Here is a 27,658-nt window from a genome sequence, read left to right as displayed (position 1 = left end):
GGCCTCTTGATGTCACGTGTATCAAATACTGGACCCAACAAATATCTGAATGTCATCCCTTTTCTGGTTGAAACTTTGTTTCTGCAAGTAAAAGCACTTTAACGAGAAGCTTAGCTGGTATCCTTGCTGAGTCTTGATCCTGTGCAGGTAGTCATGTCTTATCACTCACTGTGCAACCATCAGACTGACCCACTTCCTTAGATGTCCCAGTCACTTCTATGCAGATGGTTTCATTTTTTGTTTGAAAATAACTCATGAATACCTAATCCTAGGGTTTGGATTCTTTTGTTGTTGTTGTTGTTACTGTACCCATATTTTTATTGACTACAGTTTCTGTTTACTACTTAAAGTTGTTTACATTGAACCAGAGTAGAGACACAGTCAAGGTCGTCAATGTCCTGCAAGAGATTGTGGAGTAATTGCCTAAAGTGTCTAGGAAGATTAAACTAATATTCACAATTTAAAGACAATGTCCAGCATTGAAGAAGCTTTCAGGGTGGAGTGTAGCTGCATTACCAAAGTGTTCCTTAGGCCTCTAACCTTAGATGTTGTTGCACTAGGGGAAGCTGGTGTGCTGCCTCTAAGAGGAACTGTACGGAGGGTGGAGCGGAGTGGAGTGGAGACATCGCGGCCAGGCTCCGTGTTAAGATGGGAACTCAAAGGTACGACGGAACTGATAAGCTGCATATTTGCTACCCTGGGCCAATGGCCTGCCTTGTTTTTGACAAAATGCTGTCCTTTTGGTGAATTTTGCTCATTATAATATCATTATAATACCAAAACACACCTCCATCCCCAAAGCTACCCACCTCCAAGGTGCGACCACCCCTCACTGAGCATGTGCTCTGAATTTCTCGGAGCCTATAACTTCAAACAAAAGCGAGAAAATTTAGCACCAATCATAAGAAAGGTGAGTCACTCAATCTCCACCTAGAAGAGAGAAAATAATATAAATTGGATTAAGAGAGAGGGGATGTTAGGGAAGATACCATCCTGACTTCTGGGACCAGTTGACGGGCTGAGCGTCTCTTCCCCCCTCCCACAATTGGGACACCTTTGGGTGAGATTTGAACACTTGGTTATAGTGGGTGTCTCTGCAGAAACACAGAAATCTCTGTAGGGTCTTTGTACCTTTTTAACACATGAATTGCCAGGCTGTGTATTTCATGCATGTTAGCTTGCTTTTGCAGACAGTAAATCATCGCTGGCAATCCAAAGAACCTGTGTCCCTCTTGCTGTAATAAATTGCACTGAATTGCATTGTTCCTAGCTGTGACAGTTCTCACTGAATGTGACTGTTCAGGATGTGTTACATTGTTGGTGAATCCATGACCGTGATAGTTCAGTACTCTGAATCCAACCGAATTCACATCGGTTAATTTGTTATTGGTGCATCTGTGACTGTGATAGTTTGGTACCCTGAATCTGTCCAGACCCATAATGGGTAATTGGCTACAAGTGTTAACGCAACAGAGCTGTAATGAGGATGGCTGTTCTTTTCAAGGCAACGTTCCAAATGCTGTTTCATTACAGACAGTGTTTGATGGAGAGAGGTTTAGACTGCCTTAGATAGCCCGTTGCCACTGAAGAGGAGGCTGAGGGGAGACCTCATCGCAGTCTACAACTTCCTCGTAAGGGGGTGTCGAGAGGCAGGAGACCTTTTCTCCATTAACACCAGTGACAGGACCCGCGGGAACGGGGTTAAGCTGAGGCAGGGGAAGTTTAGGCTTGACATCAGGAGGGGGTTCTTCACAGAGAGAGTGGTTGCACACTGGAACAGGCTCCCCAGGGAAGTGGTCACTGCACCGAGCCTGACTGAATTTAAGAAGAAATTGGACTGTGCACTTAGTCACATGGTCTGAACTTGGGTAGACCTGTGCGGTGTCAAGAGTTGGACTTGATGATCCTTAAGGGTCCCTTCCAACTCAGGATATTCTATGATGATTCTATGATTCTATGATGATTCTATGAACAAGTCTGTGAGTTGTCAGCATTTCAAAGTGATTTCACGAGCTGTGTGTGCAAGAGAGCACTGCATCCTGGTGTTAGATGTATCACTGCATTTTGAGACAGCCGTTAATACATCTATTGAAAGACAACGGGCTAATATTCATGTGTAAACTTCAGTGTCAGCTGAACAGTTAAGGTTGGCTTCCCTTCCCTTCTGCACAACTCTGCATTCTGGGGAAGAAAAAGGTTCTTGTGCTTTGAAGACAAAACCCAACAAACCCAGAAGTGTGGAATGAGGGCTTTAAACTAGGTAAGAAGGGGGATGGGGCTGAAGCAAGGATTGTTGGGGCTGTGCCAGGGGGAGCAATGGCAAGGCCGGAGGATAAGGTAAAGGCCCAGCTGAAGTGCATCTACACCAATGCACGCAGCATGGGTAACAAACAGGAGGAGCTGGAAGCCATCGTGCAGCGGGCAGGCTACGACTTGGTTGCCATCACGGAAACGTGGTGGGACCAGTCTCATGACTGGAGTGCTGTGATGCCTGGCTATAGGCTCTTCAGAAGGGACAGGCAGCACAGAAGGGGTGGCGGTGTGGCTCTCTATATTAGAGAGTCTTTCGATGTTGTAGAACTCGAGGCTAGGAATGACAAGATCGAGTCCCTTTGGGTTAGGATCGGCAGGGACAATAAGGCTAGTGTCCTGGTCGGGGTCTGCTATAGACCGCCGAACCAGGATGAGGAGACGGATGAGGAGTTCTACAGGCAGCTGACAGAAGTTGTGAAATCTTCAGTGCTTGTACTCGTGGGGGACTTCAACTTCCCTGACATATCCTAGAAGCACAACACAGCCCAGAGAAAGCAGTCTAGGAGGTTTCTGGAGAAAGTGGAAGATAGCTTCCTGATGCAGCTGATCAGTGAACCTACCAGGGGTGGTGCCCCGCTACACCTTCTCTTCCCAAACAGAGAAGGACTGGTGGAGGATGTGATTGTCGGGAGCTGTCTTGGGCAGAGTGACCACGAAATGGTGGAGTTCACTATTCTTGGCGAGGCCAGGAAGGGAACCAGTAAAACCGCTATATTGGACTTTCAGAGGGCTGACTTTGGACTGCTCAGGACACTAGTTGGTGGAATCCCTTGGGAGGCGGTTCTGAAGGGCAGAGGGGTCCAGGAAGGCTGGGTGCTCTTCAAGAGGCAAATCCTAATGGCGCAGGAGCGGTCTGTTCCCATGTGCCCAAAGACGAGCCAGTGGGGAAGAAGACCAGCCTGGCTCAACAGAAAACTGTGGCTTGAGCTTAGGAGAAAAAAGAGGGTTTATAATCTTTGGAAAAGTGGGCAGGCCACTAGGGAGGACTATAAGGATGTAGCGAGGCTGTGCAGGGACAAAATTAGGAAGGCCAAAGCTCATCTGGAGCTCAATCTGGCTACTGCCGTTAAAGATAACAAAAAACGCTTTTATAAATACATCAACACAAAAAGGAGGACTAAGGAGAATCTCCATCCTTTACTGGATGCAGGGGGAAACTTAGTTACAAGAGATGAGGAAAAGGCGGAGGTGCTCAATGCCTTCTTTGCCTCAGTCTTTAGCGGCAATACTGGTTGTTCTCTGGATACCCAGTACCCTGAGCTGGTGGAAGGGGATGGGGAGCAGGATGTGGCCCTCACCATTCACAAAGAACTGGTTGGTGACCTGGTACGGCACTTGGATGTGCACAAGTCGATGGGGCCGGATGGGATCCACCCAAGGGTACTGAGAGAACTGGCAGAGGAGCTGGTCAAGCCCCTATCCATCATTTATCAGCAGTCCTGGCTATCGGGGGAGGTCCCAGTTGACTGGCGGCTAGCAAATGTGACGCCCATCTACAAGAAGGGCCGGAGGGCTGACCTGGGGAACTACAGGCCTGTCAGTTTGACCTCAGTACCAGGGAAGCTCATGGAGCAGATCCTCTTGGGACTCATCATGCGGCACTTGAAGGGCAAGCAGACGATCAGGCCCAGTCAGCATGGGTTTATGAAAGGCAGATCCTGCTTGACGAACCTGATCTCCTTCTATGACAAAGTGACGCGCTGGGTGGACGAGGGAAAGGCTGTGGATGTGGTCTACCTTGACTTCAGCAAGGCTTTTGACACCGTCTCCCACAGCATTCCCCTCAAGAAACTGGCTGCTCTTGGCTTGGACTGGCGCACGCTTCGTTGGGTTAGAAACTGGCTGGATAGCCGGGCCCAAAGAGTCGTGGTAAATGGAGTCAAGTCCAGTTGGAGGCCAGTCACTAGTGGCGTCCCCCAGGGCTCGGTGCTGGGGCCGGTCCTCTTTAACATCTTCATCAATGATCTGGACGAGGGCATTGAGTGCACCCTCAGTAAGTTTGCAGATGACACCAAGTTAGGTGCGTGTGTCGATCTGCTCGAGGGTAGGAAGGCTCTGCAGGAGGATCTGGATAGGCTGCACTGATGGGCTGAGGTCAACTGCATGAAGTTCAACAAGGCCAAGTGCCGGGTCCTGCACCTGGGGCACAATAACCCCAAGCAGAGCTACAGGCTGGGAGATGAGTGGTTGGAGAGCTGCCAGGCAGAGAAGGACCTGGGAGTGATGGTGGACAGTCAGCTGAATATGAGCCAGCAGTGTGCTCAGGTGGCCAAGAAGGCCAATGGCATCCTGGCTTGTATCAGAAACACTGTGACCAGCAGGGCTGGGAGGTGATCGTCCCCCTGTACTCGGCTCTGGGGAGGCTGAACCTCGAGTACTGTGTTCAGTTTTGGGCCCCTTGCTACAAGAAGGACCTCGAGGTGCTTGAGCGGGTCCAAAGAAGGACGACGAAGCTGGTGAGGGGCCTGGAGAACAAGTCCTACGAGGAGTGGCTGAAGGAGCTGGGCTTGTTCAGCCTGGAGAAGAGGAGGCTCAGGGGCGACCTTATCGCTCTCTACAGATACCTTAAAGGAGGCTGTACTGAGGTGGGGGTTGGCCTGTTCTCCCAAGTGCCTGGTGACAGGACGAGGGGGAATGGGCTAAAGTTGCGCCAGGGGAGTTTTAGGTTAGATGTTAGGAAGAACTTCTTTACTGAAAGGGTTGTGAGGCATTGGAACAGGCTGCCCAGGGAGGTGGTGGAGTCATCATCCCTGGAGGTCTTTAAGAGACGTTTAGATGTAGAGCTTAGGGATATGGTTTAGTGGGGACTGTTAGTGTTAGGTTAGAGGTTGGACTCGATGATCTCGAGGTCTCTTCCAACCTAGAAATTCTGTGATTCTGTGATTCTGTGACTTCCATTATTAACATCTTTAGTTTCACTCCTACAGTCTACGTGAGATTATAACCTGACTTGTCTTTGTACTCAGTGCGTTTCTTAGTAATCAGAAGCAAGAGTTCTCCAGAGGGGTTGTGTTGCTTTGGGAATTGTATCAGAATACCTTCCAAGGGCATTCATTAGTGAGATCTGCATCCTGGTGAGTGGAGAAATTTCTAAAATGGCTTAGTTTATCCCTGGTGCTGTGCTGCTATTGGATGTACTCTGTGACTTGTGGCCTCAGTGTGGTGAGCTGGTCTCCCAGTTATCTAGCTCATCTGTCTTGCTGTGTGAATGAGACACGTGGTAGGAACGTGGCAGAAGACGATCAGTGTTTGAGTGAATCAGCAATGTCTTGTACAAAAGAAAGAGGTTGAACTCATTGGCTTGAATTGTCGTTCCCTCTATGAATGGGGCTGTGAGGATCTCCTCATCTGGTGTGGTGAACTGAGAGAAAACGGAAAACTTCTAACTCCCGCCACTCCCTTTATTTCCAAGAACCGTGAATGTTTTTCACTTTGTTCAGGAAGAGGTATCAGGACAGCAGTTTTTCTTCATATGGCTTTCATCCAGTTACATAACAGTTCTGGGGAATTCTTCAACATCCTTATCTGTAACACGCCCCTATCTTGATCTGTATACCGTTGGATTTAGTCCTGTCAGCCCTAGTTTCTCAATCTCAAGCTCTTTGTGCCAAGGACAGGCCTTGAAGTTAGACATGAAGTATGTGTTTGCAGTCTGTTGCATCACTTGTTACCTGTGAGGAGGTCAATAAGCAGGAAACTGACACCAGAGTTTCAAGAAAAGCATAAATGGTACCGCATATTGAATCTTTATCTTGATTGTCTGAATGCAAGTAACTACAGGTTTGATGGGAAAGGAACAGAATTAACTAATTTGTAGTATTTACATGAGCCAAGGACTTAATTTTTTCCCCTTCTGAATTTTGCCTCCGCATCTTTCTGGTCAGGCAGAAATATATAAAGACACTGCATGTAAAACAAAATCTGTTCCTCTTTCCCACCTGGAAGGATATCGAGACAATACAATTCCAAGTAGAACGGGGCCTGCACTAAGGAAATTGCTGAACGCTTTCTTCTGATATTAAATGTGTTGGGAAATGCTGGGTGTGGTTTTGATGCATTTCCTGAGTGTATGGACTAGTCATCTGCATGTGGGTGGAGAGACAAGAGGTTCTAGTTTCAGCCCTAACCAACTATCCTAAGGTATGGATGGCGGGAGAATATCGTTTACTTTTCTTACTGACGTGGAGACTTTATTCACATAAGGTTTTAATGTGCTCTTTATAGTTGCTATTAATATCATTAGTGCTTTACACGGCTTTTTGCCCCTGTTCTCAGCATTTTTCTCCTCCTCCACTTCGGTAGTGGTAGGTTCCATATGTTAAAAGTCATATGATCCCATGACACATGTGTCTGTGTATATATACGAGGTGCCTGGTGACTCTTCTCAGACTACTCTGGACTTCCCTCCTCAGAACCACCCATCATTTCGGAGATGTTGCCTGTCATGACTGGGGGCTTATCTGAAACTAAGCCTGCTACTCCAGAAGTCCAGCATATTGCTGACCAGGTGAGTTGCAACCTATCTAAAGATAGAGTCTGTGTGAAGGGTGAATCTTGTGCCAAGGCTGGGAGACCAGGTGGTGATACTGAGTGTTGAAAGTGAAGCAAATGCCCTTGCCAGGAAGTATTTTTCTCAGTGTTCTGCATGGGCACTGTGCAAGTAAGACAAACCCAAATCACTTCTCTGTTTCATCCTTGTCCATAGGCAGGCATAGTACTGGCTACCTTCACTTAATCTTTGAATACAATTAAAAGACCAACTCTCCTGTGCCAGCACTGATGTCAATATATCTGAAGGGAGAAGATTGTACCTGACTGAATTAATTCCTCACTGAAGGATGTGGACAGGACAAGCCATGTGCAGTGTATGTGCGAAAAAAAAATGATATGCAGGACACGGCATAACTAAATAGCCATGTAACTAAATTTCCTGGCATCTAGTGCTTTCTAGAGATAACAGCTGTGGTGCAGGGGCTGCTGTTGAGCCTGCAGGGCAAGGCGAGCTTGGCACAAGGTGGACAGGGTGAGACCAGTTGCCAAACCTCTTCTGAGTTGCCAAAGTGATTAGTTACAGGCAGTGAGTGGTGCCTTCCTGGAAGCACCAGTGTTGACAACACCTCTGGAGATGCTCTCTAATGCTCTGTGGTGCAGCAACGCCAAAAGATAGAGAGCACCCATTGAGGAGCAGGAGGGGGACCATGTGGCATGGGAAAGCTCCTTTCATACCTCCCGTCTGGTGTTCCAAGCCATCCTAGCAATCCCCTTCACCTTCACAACTCTGAAGGGTCTTCCTTGTTTGGCACCTGTACAAAGTATAATTTATGCCCTATTTGAGGAAACAGAAGAAGTAGGGGGGCTGAAGATGTTGGCTGACACTGCTGCACACTGCTGCGTGCACAGGGCTCCAAGCTCTCCTTTGCCGTGCCATAGTGGACAGCATTTCCACCAGCACTGTTTTGTGTTTCTTGTGAGCCTGTAGGCTAACAGCAGGCAATGATGGAGCCAGACTGAGGTGAGCTGGGTTGTTTGTGTGGAGAGGCATTGCAACCAGGAGATCCCTGTAGAACAGGCAACTGGGGCTGTGAGTTGTACATATAGATGGGGGAGAGTTGGTGTGTGTGCTGCTGGATGGTGCTAACAGGCTAGTCAGAGGGGAGATAATCTGCAGAACAGGAAGGGAAAGGGTTATCTAAATTTGTCTGTGGGACATGGATTTAATTGCTCAGGAGCAGGATTACTGTTCCTCCTATGCTGATGGATGTGGTTTAGCAAGCAGCACTTGCATAGATCACAAACTCCTTTTTACACACAGAGAGAAGACCACAGACAGCTGAAGACCATACAATGATGCCAGGGTTTGTGGTACCTTTGTGTATTTGCAATTGTGGTTTCTTCACGTGTAAGACAGGGAGGGCAATATCTCCAGCCAGCTGAAGGCTGTGAGGTTTCACCAATGGGTGTGTTAAATGTGTTAAAGGCCTTCTTCGAACGGTGCTAGGGCACTGTAGCATACCAGAGCTGTGCTTTTAATGCTGGGCTGTGCTATGGGTGATCAAATTCCTACCCTATTGCAGTGCACAGCAGGTATGAAACCTTGTGCCTGGTGGTCAGTGGGCAACAAATACACCTTAAAATGTAAAAGTTTGTTTCAATCTGTGCTAATGTTCACAAAGTCCTGGACAAATTCAGAATCTGAAATGTGAACGTAGTGGCATTCAGTTTGATTCCAGAAGAGGACTGATCTAATTTTTGGTGCTCTTCTATTCTCAGTAACTTCAGGAAAATGAAAGCAAATTATTCTTCGCTCTTAATTTTCTGCAAGGTGAAATTTCTGCCTTCTGCTGAGGGTGAGAGAGGGGTGTCCCTGCTGCTCCTCTCAGCCCTCCCCTTTGTGGGCCATTTGCCTTTGAAAAAGCTCATGCCCCACTGCAGAGCCTTTAATGTAGTTCTCTAAGGATAATGTTCTTGCGAAGGCAAACCTTATGGTGGGGCAGCCCTCCTGTGCTTATGGCGAGGTAAGTGTCACCCTTTAATGATGCAATTCTATACAATTTTATGATCTGCTAAGAGAAGGAGCAATTGATATGATTTGAGTGAAGTTATGCATCTGCATAACTCAGTATCCTATATACCATATATATAGCTATATTTGTTCAAGGTCTATCGGCTCTTGGGATTACATATTTATTTACTTACACCTTTTGCCTCGTTTGTACTTTAAACCTTAGTGAGTTGGGGAATGCTCTTTATCCAGTCTCCTTATTTTATAGCTGTTGCCTAAAGCTGAGGAATGTTTGGGGTTTAAGGAGCTGTTAAATAAGGGCTTAGAAATGTTGTCTTTGTCCGTTTGTGGGTTAAGAAGCTGTCTGCTTGCCTGCCTGAATTTACTGAAGGCTCTGTCCATAAATGACAAGTGTGGAAATAGTGGTCAGAGGCCAGGCGAGATCATAAACCTGGGGAGGGGAAGAGCTGACTTTCTTTTGTCTTGAGAGAGGAATGAAGTGTACCTAAAGATGCTACAGTTAACTTTTGCACCTTAGAAGCCCCCAGACCCAGCCAGCTGGAAGAGGGTTGGAAATTGCAGCCATATAGAACCCGCCTCATTTGTCTGGATGAACATCAAAAGGCAGTTACTTCAGTAAATGATAACAGTGAGAGAGTAAGAGAAGCCTCAAGATGATGAATTGAAGGTATTGGATAATTTCAGACTGAAAACAGTTGATTTGGATGTCACCAGGGCACTCTTTGGGACCTGCTCAGTAGGAAGGAATGGGAGTGGCAAAGAGTTGTAGGTGGGTGTGCTGGGAAGGGCAATTTGTTCTGTGTGTGAAACAGCCTGGTGGTAAGTGCTGAGCTCCTCCCAGGGACTGCCTGAGCAGGCTGCTGAGTGATTATGCACTGGTCTGCCCGACTTCTGGAATGCATCTTCCGTGCATCAAGCCATTAACGTGTGTCATGTGCTGAGGAGAGGCTGTTACCCGGCCTGCAAAAGATTGCTTATGCTTTCTAGATGACAGAAATACATTTTCTGGTTACTTTTGCAGTGAATGCCTTTCTATTGGGAATTTGGATGCAAATAACTGTAGCAAAACAATCACTGGTACATAAATTGTGATGCCATAGACACCTGGAAAGACTTCCACCACTGCTCACAGCTGTCCCCCTGCTACTTCCCTGCCCTTTCAGCCTCGTAATTGTAAGAACTGTAGGAATATTTTGCCTCAGAGGGCCATACCAATGTGATGGGTAATGAACTTAAAACTTTCCCTATGCTTTGTTTCAGGAGAAATAGTTACTTGTTTTCTTTCTTTACTTTTTTTTTTTTTTTTTTTTAATATGTATATGAAAAGTCAGTAAATGTTTTAACTGTGCATATTTAAGATCCACAGGGCTTAACCTGGATACTGCACATAAAGGTATCTACCTGAACTGAGAGGGTAAATGCTTTCAGCACAGAGTATTTTTTCTTCTGAAACTGCACTATCTGCAACTACTACGTAGTGAAGAATTTATGATGTTTATGCAGGTCTGTTGTTGGTTTTTGGCAGGAAACAGTTTAGCTGGGCAGCTTTTAGGAAAAAAATCTATTAGGAAGCCTAATTCTAGTGCAATTTTAAAGAATGCTGGAGGCAACACTTGAACCAGGAAAGAAGGATGGAGATTTAGTTGTAAATTGAATTATTTTGATGGTTCTGGGTTATTTCATTGCAGGCACGTGTTTAGAAACATGAAAACTGGAGTGGTAGAAAGGCCTAAATGTGAACTTGACCACCATTTTTTCCCTTTCTTTTTACAGGTGAAGCCACAATTTGAAAGCAGAGAAAACAGAACATATAGCACCTTCCAAGCCATAGTATATAGGACTCAGGTGGTTGCTGGAATAAACTACTTCATTAAGGTTTGTATGTTTCGGGGGAGGGATTTGAGGGATTACTTTGTAGTCAAACAATATAGGTGACTTGCATAGTGGCTTATAGCAAGAAAGGGAAGCAAATGTAGAAAACCTGATGTGACCAACAAGAATCAACACTATCTCTAGCTGCTTATAAAATTCCTCTGTCACTACTCTAGAATAGAAGTATAAAAACTGAAATCACTGTGCTTGTTGAAAATTATCTAAACTAGCTGTAACTGTGCTCTCCTGTTGCCTTTCAAGGCAAAGCAGCAGATTTCATATTCCCTCTTGTGTCCTCCAGTAGTGTTTATGATGATTAATTTGAGGTCAGCCTGAGCATCTGATGGAGAGTTAGACAATTTTTAAATTTAATGTGAACATCCCAGATTCTTCTGTCTAGTTTCACATGCAAGCACATGTGTTGACCCTTTGGTTCTGTGTCATCTGCTGCAGAAGTAGAGCCAGAAATCATGCCCAGTTAGGTTTCTTCCCTTAGTGCTTATTGCTGACCTAGGCAATCACATGTGTAAAGTTCTTGCCTGCTGTCCATGGTAAGCCTCATGACCAAGCTACTCAGAAGTTAAGACTGATATGTAATCAAACTTAAAAAATGCATTTATAGCATTGGTGACTGATGATGTCTTTCCCAATTTTGCAAGTGATAGGAAACAGTTCTTCAATTTCGCGTTAACTGGAATGAGCTCTGTTGCAAGACCCATTCTTTTACACTTGGGAATTTTCCACATTGCTAATATTTTACCAACAAATTTACAGCTGAGATGTAATCCAGAGAAAGACGAACATAGTGCAACACTGCAGTCACCAGAAGGCATGTAAAAACCTCTTAAGAGCCTAAGGCATTAAGCCTTCCTTTAATACCGTAGACTTCACACACTAAGAGTTGAGCGCCTGTTGTATTTGGCTCTGTATGTAGGAAATTTTGTGCATCTGTATAGGAAATCTTTGTGAGGGCTTTCTGGAGGGGAAAGCAAGTTTATTTTAAAATGATTTCATCCGTGCAAGCACAAAGACATGTCATGTTGTCTGTCCAGGCAGCAGTGGGTTTGCAGTAAGAAAGACAAGGGATCTTGGCTTTCAAGTTGTCATGGCATCTCTGGGGTTGTTCTTAAGACCATGTGAAGGTTTTGGATAGATCTTTTTGTACCGTCTAGGAGCTGATATGGTGTCTGCATCTTGTCCCGCCTCTGAGCCATTAGGACTTAGGCTTTTGTTTCCTGCTCTAAATGTCCCGAAAAATTTCAAGCTGATGGACAAGGATCTCGAAGAGCTGAATGGAATGCCATCAAAAACTTTCTCCTTTTGTTTCTTCTGGTGCTTCTACCCCCAAGAAGTCCTGATTTTCCATTAACATCTGTCTGATGTTATGTGTTTTATTACAATCTGTGATGCATAGAGACAGAGCTCTCAATGTAGTTCCTGCCACCTGTTACCATCCAGAGTTGGGCTAAGTGTCACTGCAGTAGAAGTGAAGATATGCCTAAACTTAAGCTTCTGAGAGAAGATCTTTTTCCAAGTTTGTAAGAGCACCTTTTATTTTCACATATGATCCTCATTCTCCCACTGTTCTGGTTTCTAGGTCCAAGATTCTGAATCAGATACTGGCTACGTCCACTTAAGGGTGTTCCAAGCCCTTCCTCATGAGAACCAAGGTCCCAGCCTTGTCAGTTATGAAACTGGAAAAACCAGAGATGATCCTCTGGAGTACTTCTGAGAGATGGTGGGGAATGTTTCCTGACTTCTGCAAGTTGCACGGTGATTCTGCCTCTGTCAGTAAATGCATGAGAATAAAATAAGTTTTGAAAGCTGTGTTCATCTCCTGCTTGTTGTGTCTGAGTCTGCTGCCTGACTAAAGCTTGAGGGGGCTCTGAAATACTAGTAAAAGCTAAAAAATACCATCTGTGGAACCACCTTATTTTAGCAAAACAAGCAGTGCATAAGAACCCTGATGTATTCCTCCAGTGTTCTTACGTTGGGAGTGTGGGAGGACTTTTTGGGCTGATGTGAGCAAAAGAATACATGCAAAAAAGTATTCTGAGCTCCCTGATGTTCCCCTTAATAGTTAGGAAGCAGAACATGCTCTAAACCGTGCTAGTTCCATGCTCACACAGCATTCCTGCCCCAAGAGGCATAAGAATGTGCATGTGTAGTTTCTTCAGTGTGGAAGCAAGAATCTGCCCTGGTGTCATACACAGGTGGGCTGTTTCTTCTCAGTTCAGAATGCAGCACCTCCTCTCCCAAAGTAAAATGTCAAAATTTTCAACACACTCACACACACACCTGGCCTCCAACCCCTATCCTTCCTCCCCAAAGCCTTTCCTGTTGCCTCACCCAATTTAAAACAAAGTATTTCTCAGTAAAAGAAGTATTCAGGTAAACATAACGTGGTGCTTAGTGGCACGGTTTAACAATGGAATCGGCAGTGTTAGGTTAAGGGTTGGACCAGATGATCTTAGAGGTCTTTTTCAACTGAAGTGATTCTATGATTTAGTCATCTGGAATGTGAAAAAGGCTCATGGAAAAAAAATGAGCAAGATAGCAACCAGTACTGAAAAATCAGAAAAGAAAACAGAGAAATGCCAGTGAAATATAGCATCTAAATTTGAGAGAAATGCTTATTTTTATTAATGCAGAAATGCTTTTACAGTCTGAATTCTTTTCTAGGACTTCTCCTTAGGACTCAGAAAATAAGCAAGTTTTTTAAAAATCTCATACACCCTCTACTGGACATTATATCCTACTGCTGCAAGAGGAAAAACATGAGTACCAAGGGAATGTTTCTTTCCAAAGACTGCAGTACTCCTCTTTTCCCTTGCTCTCTGAATCTTTTCTGTTCAAGTCCACCTTCCGGTATTTGCCAATAACATATGTAGTATACCTTAAATCTACAGATGTATTCACTGTTGCAAAACTGTACATAAAAAGATGCATGTTTTTCTCTTGCTGCTTGCTGCAAATCCACAAGTGCTAGTGTCTCTCCCCTGCAACTTCCAGACCTGGGAAGTCCACAAACACGACTCAGGCACAGTATTCTGGTTGAGGTGCACTGTAGCCAGTGCAGCTCCTGGGGTTTGCATTAGCAAAAGGTGAAAGGAGAGCTATGTGCTTCATTCAGATACCTTGCAGTAAGAGAATGGCATGAGAGAAAGAGATTGTTTTTTCCTGCTTTGTTAAAAAAAAAAAAAAAAAGATATTTTCTTGTTCTTTGTTGGAACAGGAATCAACCATTTGCAGCCTAGGAGGGATTCCACTGCCCCGTGTCCTTTACCCTGATAAAGTAGTTTGTTCCAGCAACCACCTGAGCCTGAAACTCCACTGCAGTGAAGACATCAAAGGTTTTCCCTTCTTTTTCTTCTAGCTGAGGCTTCACCTTAAGGAAACATCAAGTTACTAAGACTGATGCAATATTCCAGTATTTAGGACTGAAGGCTCACACTATCAGTGTGCCTGATTACCCTGAAGGTATTATTTTTGTGTGTTAAAGCAAGGCCAGGAGTCTAGATAGGCAGCACAACCAAGACAGTGATGTGATTCCGTCATCACAGACAGAGACCAAGTCTGGAGACAGCCTCTACCAAAGCACCGTGTTGTGATTCTAGAAGATTTATGTTGATGTTATTTCCACTGTTAATGTCTCAGCTTCCCTTTCTGTCCTGTGTATTTAACAACAAATATAAAGCGGTTTCCTATGTACATCCACAAGACCTTAGGTCTTTTGAAAAGAGAAGATTTAAAACATATGTGATCTGTTCAAAAAGAAGAGGGCTGTCTTCAGCGTTAACTCCCTCTTAAAATCACATAACAGACAGGCCTCCAAAAAGCAAGCTTGGAAAGCAACACAACTCAGCTTGAGTCTTTACAACACTGGCCAGTTCTACCATCATTTAAGAAGTGCAATATGAAGCGTTTCAAACCATTTCAAACTGTAAGTAGTCCCCCACCCCCCCAAAAAAAAAAAAAAAAAAAACCAAAAAAAAAACAGCTTTCTGAGTCATCATTCCCAGTTTCCACAGTGTAAAACCTGTGCTCAGGAAGTCAGAATAACTTGCCCAGTACCCTTGATAGGGACAAGAGCTCTCATGCGTTGCTTGCACCTTTTCTGTCCCACACTTGTCTGCCTAGAACATCATGGCTATACAGCAAGATTCTTGGGTAGGAAAGGAGATTATATTCTTTGTTCACAAGGGCAATATGAAATAGTCATGGAATCCCTGCTGCAAGCTGGGTGCTACCGGGAATGCCTTCTTCATTGCACTGCATCATTACGAAGCCCTCACTCCACTCCTAGCACAACAGTAACAACAGTGAACAGATTTTCTCTTTTCAGGTATATTACACTTCTTCTTTGTACATGAATACATTTGCTATCCTGCCTGCATCCCAACTTGGGGGAAGTGAGCACGACTGCCACCACTCAGGTGCTGGACCAAACTCCGGTGCTTTTCTGTAAACAAGAGTGGATTCCGAATGTTAGGAAGCATGGTGGAGGGCAGACGTAAGTATCCCACTGTCCCTATCCTGTCCTGTGCTCCCTAACTAACCCTAGATGCTGTGCAGGTTTGGTTCCACAGGTCTCAGAATACCCCAGCTCAGCACATTTTCTATTTCCTCCACAAAGCTCAGCACTAGGCTCGGTGGCTCCCAACAGCTCAGAGTCACATGCAGCTGTAGCTTGTTGGGGTATCATGGCAATGACTCACCACGGCGTATGACACATGGACATCCTGACTCAGTATGGAGAGCTGAGAGAGAAGTAATCCCTGAAAGACCCAATATCAATCCACACTGCTAATTCATGATCAAGGTCCAGATCTGGGGGTCCCGGTGGGCAGTACACTAAGCATGAACCAGCAGCGTGCCCTGGTAGTAATGACGGCTAACAGCACACTGGGCTGCATCAGCAGGAGTCGAGGCAGAAGAGAGTAAAGTGATTATTGCCCTTTACTTGGCACTCGTCAGAGCACATTGAGAACTCTGTAAGATCTCCCTGGAGCCTTGTCTTCTCCAGGCTGAAGAATCCCAATTCCTTCTGTCTGTCTTCAGAGGAGAGGTGCTCCAGCCCCTTGATCATCTTTGTGGCCTAGGACATGGTTGGCTTTCTGGGCTGCAGGTGCACACGTGCTGTCTGTGAGGTGGGATGTTTTGTGATGGGATGTAAGTGGCACTGGTGTAGCTGTGGGCCATGCTAAACGAGTGCAGATAAAATGGTCTCTGTGTCTAGTGCCCCCTTTCCATTCTAGGATCTTGCTTAGTCTGTGACTGAATGCTCTTTCAGCTTTGCCATCAAGGTAGTCACAACATTACCGGGCCTCTTGATGTCACGTGTATCAAATACTGGACCCAACAAATACCTGAATGTCATCCCTTTTCTGGTTGAAACTTTGTTTCTGCAAGTAAAAGCACTTTAACGAGAAGCTTAGATGTTGTTGCACTAGGGGAAGCTGGTGTGCTGCCTCTAAGAGGAACTGTACGGAGGGTGGAGTGGAGTGGAGACATCGCGGCCAGGCTCCGTGTTAAGATGGGAACTCAAAGGTGTACAACGGAACTGATAAGCTGCATATTTGCTACCCTGGGCCAATGGCCTGCCATGTTTTTGACAAAATGCTGTCCTTTTGGTGAACTTTGCTCATTATAATATCATTATAATACCAAAACACACCTCCATCCCCACAGCTACCCACCTCCAAGGTGCGACCACCCCGCACTGAGCATGTGCTCTGAATTTCTCGGAGCCTATAACTTTAAACAAAAGCGAGAAAATTTAGCACCAATCATAAGAAAGGTGTGTATGACTAGAGTAACTCAATCTCCACCTAGAAGAGAGAAAATAATATAAATTGGATTAAAGGAGAGGGGATGTTAGGGAAGATACCATCCTGACTTCTGGGACCAGTTGACGGGCTGAGCGTCTCTTCCCCCCTCCCACAATTGGGACACCTTTGGGTGAGATTTGAACACTTGGTTATAGTGGGTGCCTCTGCAGAAACATAGAAATCTCTGTAGGGTCTTTGTACCTTTTTAACGCATGAATTGCCAGGCTGTGTATTTCATGCATGTTAGCTTGCTTTTGCAGACAGTAAATCATCGCTGGCAATCCAAAGAACCTGTGTCCCTCTTGCTGTAATAAATTGCACTGAATTGCATTGTTCCTAGCTGTGACAGTTCTCATTGAATGTGGCTGTTAAGGATGTGTTACATTGTTGGTGAATCCATGACCGTGACAGTTCAATACTCCGAATCCAACCGGACCCACATCAGTTAATTCTTTATTGGTGAATCTGTGACTGCGATAGTTTGGTACCCTGAATCTGTCTGGACCCGTAATGGGTAATTGTCTACACGTGTTAACGCGACAGAGCTGTAATGAGGATGGCTGTTCTTTTCAAGGCAACGTTCCAAATGCTGTTTAATTCCATCCAGAGCTTAATGGAGAGAGGTTTAGGCTGCCTTAGATAGCCCGTTGCCACTGATTCACAAGTCTGTGAGTTGTCAGCATTTCAAAGCGACTTCATGAGCTGTGTGTGCGAGAGAGCACTGCATCCTGGTGTTAGATGTATCACTGCATGTTGAGACAGCTGTTAATACATCTGTTGAAAGACAACGGGCTAATATTCATGTGTAAACTTCAGTGTCAGCTGAACAGTTAAGGTTGGCTTCCCTTCCCTTCTGCACAACTCTGTGTTCTGGGGGAAGAAAAAGGTTCTTGTGCTTTGAAGACAAAACCCAACAAACCCAGAAGTGTGGAATGACTTCCACTCAATATTAAAATCTTTAGTTTCACTCCTACTGTCTACCTGAGATTATAACCTAACTTGCCTTTGTACTCAGTACATTTCTTAGTAATCAGAAGCAAGAGTTCTCCAGAGGGGTTGCGTTGCTTTGGGAACCGAATCAGAATACCTTCCAAGGCCATTGGTGAGATCTGCATCCTGGTGAGTGGAGAAATTTCTAAACTGGCTTGGTTTAGCCCTGGTGCTGTGCTGTTATTGGATGTACTCTGTGACTTGTGGCCTCAGCGTGGTGAGCTGGCTCTCCCAGTTAGCTACCTCTTCTGTCTTGCTATGTGAATGAGACACGTGTTAGGAACGTGGCAGAAGACGATCAGTGTTTGAATGAATCAGCAATGTCTTGTACAGATGAAAGAGGTTGAACTCATTGGCTTGAATTGTCATTCCCTCTATGAATGGGGCTATGAGGATCTCATCTGGTGTGGTGAACTGAGAGAAAATGGAAAACTTCCAACACCTGCCACTCCCTTTATTCCCAAGAACTGTGAATGTTGTTCACTTTGTTCAGGAAGAGGTATTAGGACAGCAGTTTTTCCTCATCCGGCTTTCATCCAGTTACACAACACTGCTGCTCAAGCTTGGGGCATTCTGCAACATCCTGGTTTGTAACATGCTCTTATCTTGATCTGTATACCATTGAATTTAGACCCCAGTCAGCCCTAGTTCTTCAATCTCAAGCTCTACGTACCAAGAACAGTCTTGAAGTTAGATATGAAGCACGTTTTCAGTCTGTTGCATCACTCGTTATCTATGAGGAGGTCAATAAGCAGGAAATTGGCCCTGGAGTTTCAAGAAAAACATAAATGTTCCTGCATATAAAATCTGTCTTGATTGTCTGAGTGCTGGGAAATGCTGAGTGAGGCTTTGCTGCATTTCCTGAATGTATGGACTGGTCACCTGCAAGTGGGTGAAGAGGCAAGAGGCTTCTAGTTTGAGCCCTAACCAACTGTCTTAGGGTATGGATGGCTGGAGACGGTCATTTACCTTTCTTGCTGGCATGGAGCCATTATACACATAAGATTTTAAGGTGCTCCTTACATTTACTGTTAATATTATTAGTGCTTTATATGGCTTTTTGCTCCTGCTTGCACCATTTCTCCCCTCGTCCAGTTCTGATTAAGATTAGACCCCTCTCTTTACAGAGCTTGAAACCAAGGTAACCCTAATGCATTTCTTGCTGTTGTTGCTTGTAACTCTACCTTGTTCACTTTGTGCTTTGAATGACTCTTTGTGTATGGATCCCACTGTAAAGAGGGCTTTGTCTTCTGTACGTGATTTACCTGATGACTTCTTTCCTGATGTAAAAGTATTATTGCAACAATCAGAAACTGCTCTCGAGCCTTATTGGTCTAATGCAAGTTTGAATGCTCAATGTTATTACAGGCACCAACTTTGCAGATTTGATTTTTACCAAATCACCATCCCCTTACAAAAGACTTCTGCCAGGTCACAGGCCTTAGCGCCTGCTGGCACAGACATGGCCCCAGAAGAAGCATTGGCTTGTTAACAGGATTATACAAAATACCTGGGTGCAACTTTAATCTAACTGGAAAATACCTGTCTTTACAGAAACTAGTATTGCTCCAGAGGGACAACAGGAATTTCCTTTGAGAAACTGGAAATATTTATCCCCAGTTAAATTTCGGCCCAAGAGTATTTCCTATTTTCCAGTGCAAGCTGGGGTAAAGGTAAATAAGTATCCAGGTTTTGAAATCTCCCATGAATCTCTGTGTGAACTTGATGTGCGTAAAATGGTTCAGGCTGGGATCTTGTACAAACAGGAGTCAAAGCACCGAGTCTCTTTTTGTGGTATGGCTTACTCGTGAGAACAGCAAGACCTTGTTTCCAAACAGATCCAAACAGGACACAGACCACACAAGCCCACGTCAGGGTACCAGGCAAAAGGAGCGGAATCATTAATCAGAAAAACTTGGAACTGGTTAAGGGGGTTAAAACACCGGCTAAAATTGGTTAAAACATGGTATCAAGTTATCACTGCAAACTGTAACTTTTCTTTTTCTCATCCTTACAAAGTAGCTGTGTACAAAGATACTACAGGGACCTGCAGGCTGGCACTCTGTCCTTGTAATAACATACCAATTCCAAGATTAGCCATGGATGCTACATCCCAAAAGGGGGCCATTTCCTGTATCAGCGGCGGGTGCTCAACATCCCAGTTTAGCAAGGAAAGGGCAATTCATAGAACCACGGAATCACAGAATATCCCGAGCTGGATGGGACCCACAAGAATCACAGAGTCCAACACCTGGTACCACAGAGCTCTACCCCAAAATTCAGACCGTATGACTAAGAGCACAATCCAAGTGCTTCTTAAACTCTGACAGGCTTGCTGCCATGACTATGTTCCAGGGGAGCCTGTTCCAGTATGCGACCATCCTGTCTGTGAAGAACCTCTTCCTGATGTCGAGCCTAAACCTCCCCTGGTGCAGCTGGACACCATTCCCTCGGGTCCTATTGCTGGTCACTAAAGAGAACAGATCAGTGTCTGCCCTTCTGCTCCCCCTCTTGAGGAAGCTGTAGGCCGCGATGAGGTCTCCCCTCATTTGTTAAGGGTTAAACTGGAAGGCATACCTTGTGATTCCAGCTTTGTTTGCCACAAACATTTTTCTACTCAGAAGTGGCATGTTACAATGTATGCAAAGAACAGTCTTAGGAATACCAGGATGTACTATGTTTCATCACAATGTAATCCTACCGATGACAGGCTTATTCTCAGGAAACCCCTTGATCAGACCTCTGCGCATTAAACAGTTTTCCTGAAGCCGTTCAAGTTGCCAGCCAGGAGATATTCTGATTAAGATTAGAGTAGTGATTGGTTGTATTTGTTAATAGTCATAGGACTCCATGGTACCTAGAGGTATATATATACAAGGTGCCTGGTGACTCTTCTCAGACTACTCTGGACTTCCCTCCTCAGAACCACCCATCATTTCGGAGACGTTACCTGCCACCATGGAGACTGGGGGCTTATCTGAAACTCAGCCTGCTACTCCAGAAGTCCAGCATATTGCTGACCAGGTGAGTTGCAACCTATCTAAAGATAGAGTCTGTGTGAAGGGGGAATCTTGTGCCAAGGCTGGGAGACCAGGTGGTGATACTGAGTGTTGAAAGTGAAGCAAATGCCCTTGCCAGGAAGTATTTTTCTCAGTGTTCTGCGTGGGCACTGTGCAAGTAAGACAAACCCAAATCACTTCTCTGTTTCATCCTTGTCCATAGGCAGGCATACTACTGGCTACCTCCACTTAATCTTTGAATACAATCAAAAGACCAGCTCTGCTGTTCTTGCACTGTGGTTGCTATATTTGAAAGGAGAAGATTGTACGTGATAGGTACCGATATGCAGCTATTAGGAAAAAAATTTTTAGGAAGCCTAACTCTAATGTGATGTTAAAGAATGCTGGAGGCAACACTTGAAATAGGAAAGAATGCTGGAGATGTGGTTGTAAATTGAATTATTTTGATGGTTCTGGGTTTGTTTTCTTACAGATACGTGTTTAGAAATATGAAAATTGGAGTAGTAGAAGGGAAGGAACAGCCTAAAGATGAACCTCCCAACAGTTGTTTTTTTTTTTTTTTTCTTTTTCTTTTTACAGGTGAAGGCAGAATTTGAAAGAAAGGAAGACAGAACATTTGATATCTTTCAAGCCATAGTATATAGGACTCAGGTGGTTGCTGGAACGAACTACTTCATTAAGGTTTGTATGTGTTATAAGAGGGATTATTTTGTAGTCCAACCATTTAGGTGACTTGCATAGTGGCTTATAGCAAGAAAGGGAAGCAAATGTAGAAAACCTGATGTGACCAACAAGAATCAACACTATCTCTAGCTGCTTATAAAATTCCTCTGTCATTGCTCTAGAATAGAAGTATAAAAACTTAAACAACATTCACTGTGCTTCTTGAGATGTGAATGGTCATCTCACTTGAAGAGAGTGGATAGCCTTCTCAGCTCAAATTATCTAAACTAGCTGGAACTGTGCTCTCCTGTTGCCTTTCAAGGCAAAGCAGCAGATTTCATATTCCCTCTTGTGTCCTCCAGTAGTACTTATGATGATTAATTTGAAGCCAGCCTGAGCATTTGATGGAGAGTTAGTCCATTTTTTAATTTAATGGGAGCATCCCAGATTCTTCTGATCGGTTTTATATGCAAGCACGTGTGCTGATCCTTTGATTCTGTGTCTTCTGGTGCAGAGGTACAGCCTGCCTGTTCTTTCTTTAGTTCAAACAAACAAACAAACAAACAAACCACTTTTCAGACGAATGTAGTGCAATTCATCCTCTATTGGAAAAACTTACCCATGAATTTCGGCACTTTCCTGAGAAGTAACATATAAGAAATTGCAAGTCATATCCTGCAAGCAGAACTGAAGGCTTGAAAACATTGCTTAGAGGCAGGCTGGCTTTCTGTACATAGCACGAACCCTGCATGTGACTGCTCTAATATAACCTCACGTATGTGTGGATATAAGGCTGGGTAGGATGCGCTCTCTTGACAAGAGTCAGAGTTTGTTTTTTTATGGAAGAGAACTGGCAGATAGGGTTTGGGGAAAAGTGATTCTGCAGAGATGTAAAGAGCATTTGCTCTCAGATGCCCGTATTTAGTTGATCCCAGGAAGGACAGATAGTGCCAAACCTCCCTTCCTGAGTCCTTCCTTAACATAACTGTTAACAGTTATTTCTACATTCTGTGGGTACAAGGGAATAGTAGTGACAGGCCACCTACCTGTATGGCCAGTTTGAGTCTTACTTAAACAACTGATGTTTATCCTTCCCCTGCTCCTGTGAGATGTGCCTTCATTTTGTGGTCGAGGTAGTGAGTAATGAAGAGAAACGACTCATAGTAAGGCTGCGGTAGAGCCAGAAGTCACGCCCAGTTAGATTTCTTCCCTTAGTGCTTATTGCTGACCTAGGCAACTACATGTGTAAAGCACTTGCCTGCTGTCCATGGTAAGCCTACCAAGTACTGAGTAGCCTACCTACTACTGAGGAGCCTGACCAAGCTACTCAGAAGTTAAGACTGATATGTAATCAAACTTAATAAACTCATTTATAGCACTGGTGACTGGTGCTGTCTTTCCCAGTTTTGCAAGTGACAGGAAACACTTCTTCAGTTTAGCGTTAACTGGAGTGAGCTCTTTTATACTTGGATATTTTCCAGATCACTAATATTTTACCAACAAATTTACAGCTGAGATGTAATGCAGACAACGACAAACATAGTGCAACACTGCAGTCACCAGAAGGCATGTAAAGACCTCTTAAGAGCCTAAGGCATTAAGCCTTCCTTTAATACCGTAGACCTCACACACTAAGAGTTGAGCACCTGTTGTATTTGGCTCTGTATGCAGGAAATTCTGTGCAACTGTGTAGGAAATCTTTGTGAGGGCTTTCTGGAGGGGAAGGCAGGTTTATTTTAAAATGATTTCATCCGCTCATGCACATCCCTGCAAGCACAAAGACATGTCATGTTGTCTGTCCAGGCAGCAGTGGGTTTGCAGTAAGAAAGACCAGGGATCTTGGCTTTCAAGTTGTCATGGCATCACTGGGGTTGTTCTTAAGACCATGTGAAGGTTTTGGATAGATCTTTTTGTACCGTCTAGGAGCTGATATGGTGTCTGCATCTTGTCCCTTCTCTGAGCCATTAGGACTTAGGCTTTTGTCTCCTGCTCTAAATGTCCCGAGAAGTTTGAAGGTGATGGACAAGGATCTCAAAGAGCTAAATGGAATGCCATCAAAAACTTTCTCTTTTTTTTTTTTTTTTTTTTTTTTTTTTCTGGTGCTTCTACACTCAAGAAGTCCTTGTTTTCCATTAACATCTTTCTGATGTTTTTTACGTGTTTTATTACAATCTGTGATGCATAGAGACTGAGTTCTCCATGTAGTTCCTGCCACCTGTTATCATCCAGACTTGGGCTAAGAGTCACTGAAGTAGAAGTGAAGATATGCCTAAACTTAAGCTTCTGAGAGAAGATATCCCTCCAAGTATGTAAGAGCACCTTTTAGTTTCACACATGATCCTCATTCTCCTGCTGTTCTGGTTTCTAGGTTCAAATTTCTGAGTCTTATACTGGCTACGCCCACTTAAGGGTGTTCCAAGCCCTTCCTCAGGAGAAACAAGGTCCCAGCCTTGTCAGTTATCAAACCGGCAAAACCAGAGATGATCCGCTGGAGTACTTCTGAGAGATGGTGGGGAATGTTTCCCGACTTCTGCAAGTTGCACGGGGATTCTGCCTGTGTCAGTAAATGCATGAGAATAAAATAAGTTTTGAAAGCTGTGTTCATCTCCTGCTTGTTGTGTCTGAGTCTGCCGCCTGTCTAAAGCTTGAGAGGGCTCTGAAATACTAGTCAGAGCTGTTTCTGCCACCTAAGGTGCTGTAGCTCTAAGACAGAGTACACTCCTTTTCTCTCTTCCTTCCTAGTACTGTCAGTGTTTTTAGGTGTAACAGGCTACCTGTTTCTTGGTTTTGCTCTTAGTGCATTAAACACAAGCTACTGGCTGCTAGGGGAGGAATTGAGGAGACGAACGGTGTGCCCCTCTGTAAGGGCAGCTTGACTGGTTAGGGTTGGGTGAGGAAAGGCATGACCTACTCCAAGTAGCACGAAGAGCGACCTCCTGCTGCAGCAGGAAGAGCTCAATCCCAGCACCCAGGCCCCAGATCAAAGCGTTACCATCATGATTACTGAGCATGGTTTACTGGAGATGCATGCAGCTCATTCATTTTTTGTAGCAGCAGGAACTGGCAATTAGATCAATTTTCAGTTAAGCTCTGAGGGAACAAAAGAAGAAAGCAACCCCAAACCATGACAACCATATTTTTGTGTTCGCAGCTGCTTCGGTAGGTGCTCTTGAATTACACCCGGTGCAATCCAAGCCAATGAGTTTGGGCACGCATTAAGTCTAGCATTATCCGTGCTAGCTGACCTCTCTCACAATACCATTTGGCAATAAGTTTAGCTTTTTTGAACCATATAAAATACTTCGGGATGGAGAGTTGACCAGCAACAAAAAAATACCATTTCCAGAAGCCCCTTATTTTAGCAAAACAAGCAGTGCATAACAGCCCTGACGTATTCCACCAATGTTCTAAGTTGGAAGTGTGGGAGGACTCTTTGGGCTGATGCGAGCAAAAGAATATATGCAAAAAAGTATTCTGAGCTCCCTGAAGTTCCCCTTAATAGTTAGGAAGCAGAACATGCTCTAAACCGTGCTAGAACATGCTCTAAACCGTGCATGCTCACACAGCATTCCTGCCCCAAGAGGCATAAGAATGTGCATGTGTAGTTTCTTCAGTGTGGAAGCAAGAATCTGCCCTGGTGTCATACACAGGTGGGCTGTTTCTTCTCAGTTCAGAATGCAGCACCACCTCTCCCAAAGTAAAATGTCAAAATTTCCAATACACACACACACACACCTGACCTCCAACCCCTATCCTTCGTCCCCAAAGCCTTTCTTGTTGCCTCACCCCATTAAAACAAAGTATTTCTGAGTAAATCAAATATTCATGTAAACATAATGTGGTGCTTAGTGGCACGGTTTAACAATGGAATTGGCAGTGTTAGGTTAAGGGTTGGACCAGATGATCTTAGAGGTCTTTTTCAACTGAAGTGATTCTATGATTTAGTTATCTGGAATGTGAAAAAGGCTCACGGAAAAAAAAACGAACAAGATAGTAACTATTATTGAAAAAGTGGCAAAGAAAACATAGACATGCCGGTGAAATATACCATCTAAATTTGAGAGAAGTACTTACTCTTATTACTGCAGAAATGCTTTTACAGTCTGAATTCCTTTCTAGGACTTTTCCTTAGGATCCAGAAAAACATCAAATTAAAAAACAAACAAACAAACTCATACACCCTCTACTGGATATTATATCCTACTGCTGCAAGAGAAAAAACATGATTACCAAGGGAATGTTTCTTTCCAAAGACTGCAGTACTCCTCTTTTCCCTTGCTCTCTGAATCTTTTCTGTTCAAGTCCACCTTCCGGTATTTGCCAATAAAATACATAGTATACCTTAAATCTACAGATGTATTCACTGTTGCAAAACTGTACATAAAAAAATGCATGTTTTTCTCTTGCTGCTTGCTGCAAATCCACGAGTGCTAGTGTCTCTCCCCTGCAACTTCCAGACCTGGGAAGTCCACAAACACGACTCAGGCACAGTATTCTGGTTGAGGTGCACTGTAGCCAGTGCAGCTCCTTGGGTTTGCATTAGCAAAAGGTGAAAGGAGAGCTATGTGATTCATTCAGATACTGTGCAGTAAGAGGATGGCATGAGAGAAATAGATTGTCTTTTTCCAGCTTTTTTAGAAAACAAAACAAAACAGAAGATATTTTCTTGTTCTATGTTGGAACAGGAATCAACCTTTTGCAGCCTAGGAGGGATTCCACTGCCCCGTGTCCTTTACCCTGATAAAGTAGTTTGTTCCAGCAACCACCTGAGCCTGAAACTCCACTGCAGTGAAGACATCAAAGGTTTTCCCTTCTTTTTCTTCTAGCTGAGGCTTCACCTTCAGGAAACATCAAGTTATTAAGACATGCAATACTCAAGTATTTAGGACTGAAGGCTCACACTATCAGTGTGCCTGATTACCCTGAAGGTCTTTTTTTGTGTGTTAAAGCAAGGCCAGGAGCCTAGATAGGCAGCACAGCCAAGACAGTGATGTGATTCCGTCATCATAGACAGAGACCAAGTCTGGAGACATCCTCTACGAAAGCACCGTGTTGTGATTCTAGAAGATTTATGTTGATGTTATTCCCACTGTTAACGTCTCAGCATCCCTTTCTGTCCTGTGTATTTAACAACAAATATAAAGCGGTTTCCTATGTACATCCACAAGACCTTAGGTCTTTTAAAAAGAGAAGATTTAAAACGTATGTGATCTGTTCAAAAAGAAGAGGGCTGTCTTCAGAGTTAACGGACAGGCCTCCAAAAAGCAAGCTTGGAAAGCAACACACCTCAGACTGAGGCTTTACAACACTGGCCAGTTCTACCATCATTTAATAAGTGCAATATGAAGCGTTTCAAACTGTAAATATTCCCCCCCCCCCCCCCCCTCCGAAAAATAAAATAAAATAAATAAAACAAAATAACATAAAATAACATAAAATAAAATAATATAAAATAAACAAAATAAAATAAAATAAAATAAAATAAAATAAAATAAAATAAAATAAAATAAAATAAAATAAAATAAAATAAACAAGCATTCTGTGTCCTTGTTTCCAGTTTCCAGAGCGTAAAACCTGTGCTCAGGAAGTCAGAATAACTTGCCCAGTACCCCTGATAGGGACAAGAGCTCTCATGCGTTGCTTGCACCTTTTCTGTCCCACCCTTGTCTGCCTAGAATCTCATGGCTATACAGCAAGATTCCTGGGTAGGAAAGGAGATTATATTCTTTGTTCACAAGGGCAATATGAAATAGTCTTGGAATCTCTGCTGCAAGCTTGGTGCTACCCAGAAGGCCTTCTTCATTTCTCTGCATCATTAGGAAGCCCTCACTCCACTCCTAGCACAACAGTAACAACAGTGAACAGATTTTCTCTTTTCAGGTATATTACACTTCTTCTTTGTACATGAATACATTTGCTATCCTGCCTGCATCCCAACTTGGGGGAAGTGAGCACGACTGCCACCACTCAGATGCTGGACCAAACTCTGGTGCTTTTCTGTAAACAAGAGTGGATTGCGAATGTTAGAAAGCATGGTGGAGGGCAACGTAAGTATCCCACTGTCCCTATTGTGTCCTGTGCTCCCTAACTAACCCTAGATGCTGTGCAGGTTTGGTTTCACAGGTCTCAGAATACCCCAGCTCAGCACATTTTCTATTTCCTCCACAAAGCTCAGCACTAGGCTCGGTGGCTCCCAACAGCTCAGAGTCACATGCAGCTGTAGCTTGTTGGGGTATCATGGCAATGACTCACCACAGCGTATGACAAATGGACATCCTGACACAGTATGGAGAGCTGAGAGAGAAGTAATCCCTGAAAGACCCAAGTTCAACCCACTCTGCTAATTTATGATCAAGGTCCAGATCTGGGGGTCCCGGTGGGCAGTACACTAAGCATGAACCAGCAGCGTGCCCTGGTAGTAATGACGGCTAACAGCACACTGGGCT

The 27,658-nt window shown here is 44.2% G+C and overlaps 3 protein-coding genes across 4 annotated transcripts in view; all 3 read left to right on the top strand.

The window, feature by feature from the left end:
• Window positions 1-12,535, top strand: part of MIX23 (mitochondrial matrix import factor 23) — a 31,995-nt gene extending 19,460 nt beyond the window's left edge. Inside the window, exon 8 of the mRNA XM_068698990.1 lies at window positions 12,306-12,535. The gene's annotated coding sequence lies outside the window, so the exon portion shown is untranslated. The remainder of the gene's footprint in view (window positions 1-12,305) is intronic.
• On the top strand, window positions 455-12,535 carry LOC137864655 (cystatin-A-like). Its single transcript, XM_068699003.1, has 4 exons — window positions 455-662; window positions 6,726-6,820; window positions 10,610-10,711; window positions 12,306-12,535. The coding sequence occupies exons 1-4, from the start codon at window positions 470-472 to the stop codon at window positions 12,438-12,440; spliced, it is 525 nt and encodes a 174-aa protein (XP_068555104.1). The 5' UTR covers window positions 455-469; the 3' UTR covers window positions 12,441-12,535.
• A 3,941-nt stretch (window positions 12,536-16,476) lies between these two features.
• Window positions 16,477-23,810, top strand: LOC137864664 (cystatin-B-like). Of its 2 annotated transcripts, XM_068699038.1 has the most exons (4): window positions 16,477-16,669; window positions 20,453-20,553; window positions 21,129-21,230; window positions 23,581-23,810. In XM_068699038.1, the coding sequence occupies exons 2-4, from the start codon at window positions 20,488-20,490 to the stop codon at window positions 23,713-23,715; spliced, it is 303 nt and encodes a 100-aa protein (XP_068555139.1). In that variant the 5' UTR covers window positions 16,477-16,669; window positions 20,453-20,487; the 3' UTR covers window positions 23,716-23,810. The 2 variants fall into 2 exon arrangements, with proteins under 2 accessions (XP_068555139.1, XP_068555131.1); XM_068699030.1 differs by lacking the exon at window positions 16,477-16,669 and having other exon boundaries at window positions 20,124-20,553.
• Window positions 23,811-27,658: the final 3,848 nt, after the last annotated feature.

This window comes from Anas acuta, chromosome 1, assembly GCF_963932015.1.
Source record: "Anas acuta chromosome 1, bAnaAcu1.1, whole genome shotgun sequence".
In the NCBI taxonomy this organism is placed as follows: Eukaryota; Metazoa; Chordata; class Aves; order Anseriformes; family Anatidae; genus Anas; species Anas acuta.
This window is presented reverse-complemented; position numbering and strand designations above follow the sequence as displayed.

Excerpts from the sequence above, each read along its gene's own strand:
- LOC137864655 (XM_068699003.1), top strand. The coding sequence starts at position 470 with ATGTCCAGCATTGAAGAAGCTTTCAGGGTGGAGTGTAGCTGCATTACC. Across the intron at positions 663-6,725 it reads GTTAAGATGGGAACTCAAAG|AACCACCCATCATTTCGGAG; the intron begins GTACGACGGAAC and ends TTCCCTCCTCAG. Across the intron at positions 10,712-12,305 it reads GAATAAACTACTTCATTAAG|GTCCAAGATTCTGAATCAGA; the intron begins GTTTGTATGTTT and ends TCTGGTTTCTAG.
- LOC137864664 (XM_068699038.1), top strand. The coding sequence starts at position 20,488 with ATGGAGACTGGGGGCTTATCTGAAACTCAGCCTGCTACTCCAGAAGTC. Across the intron at positions 20,554-21,128 it reads TCCAGCATATTGCTGACCAG|GTGAAGGCAGAATTTGAAAG; the intron begins GTGAGTTGCAAC and ends TTCTTTTTACAG. Across the intron at positions 21,231-23,580 it reads GAACGAACTACTTCATTAAG|GTTCAAATTTCTGAGTCTTA; the intron begins GTTTGTATGTGT and ends TCTGGTTTCTAG.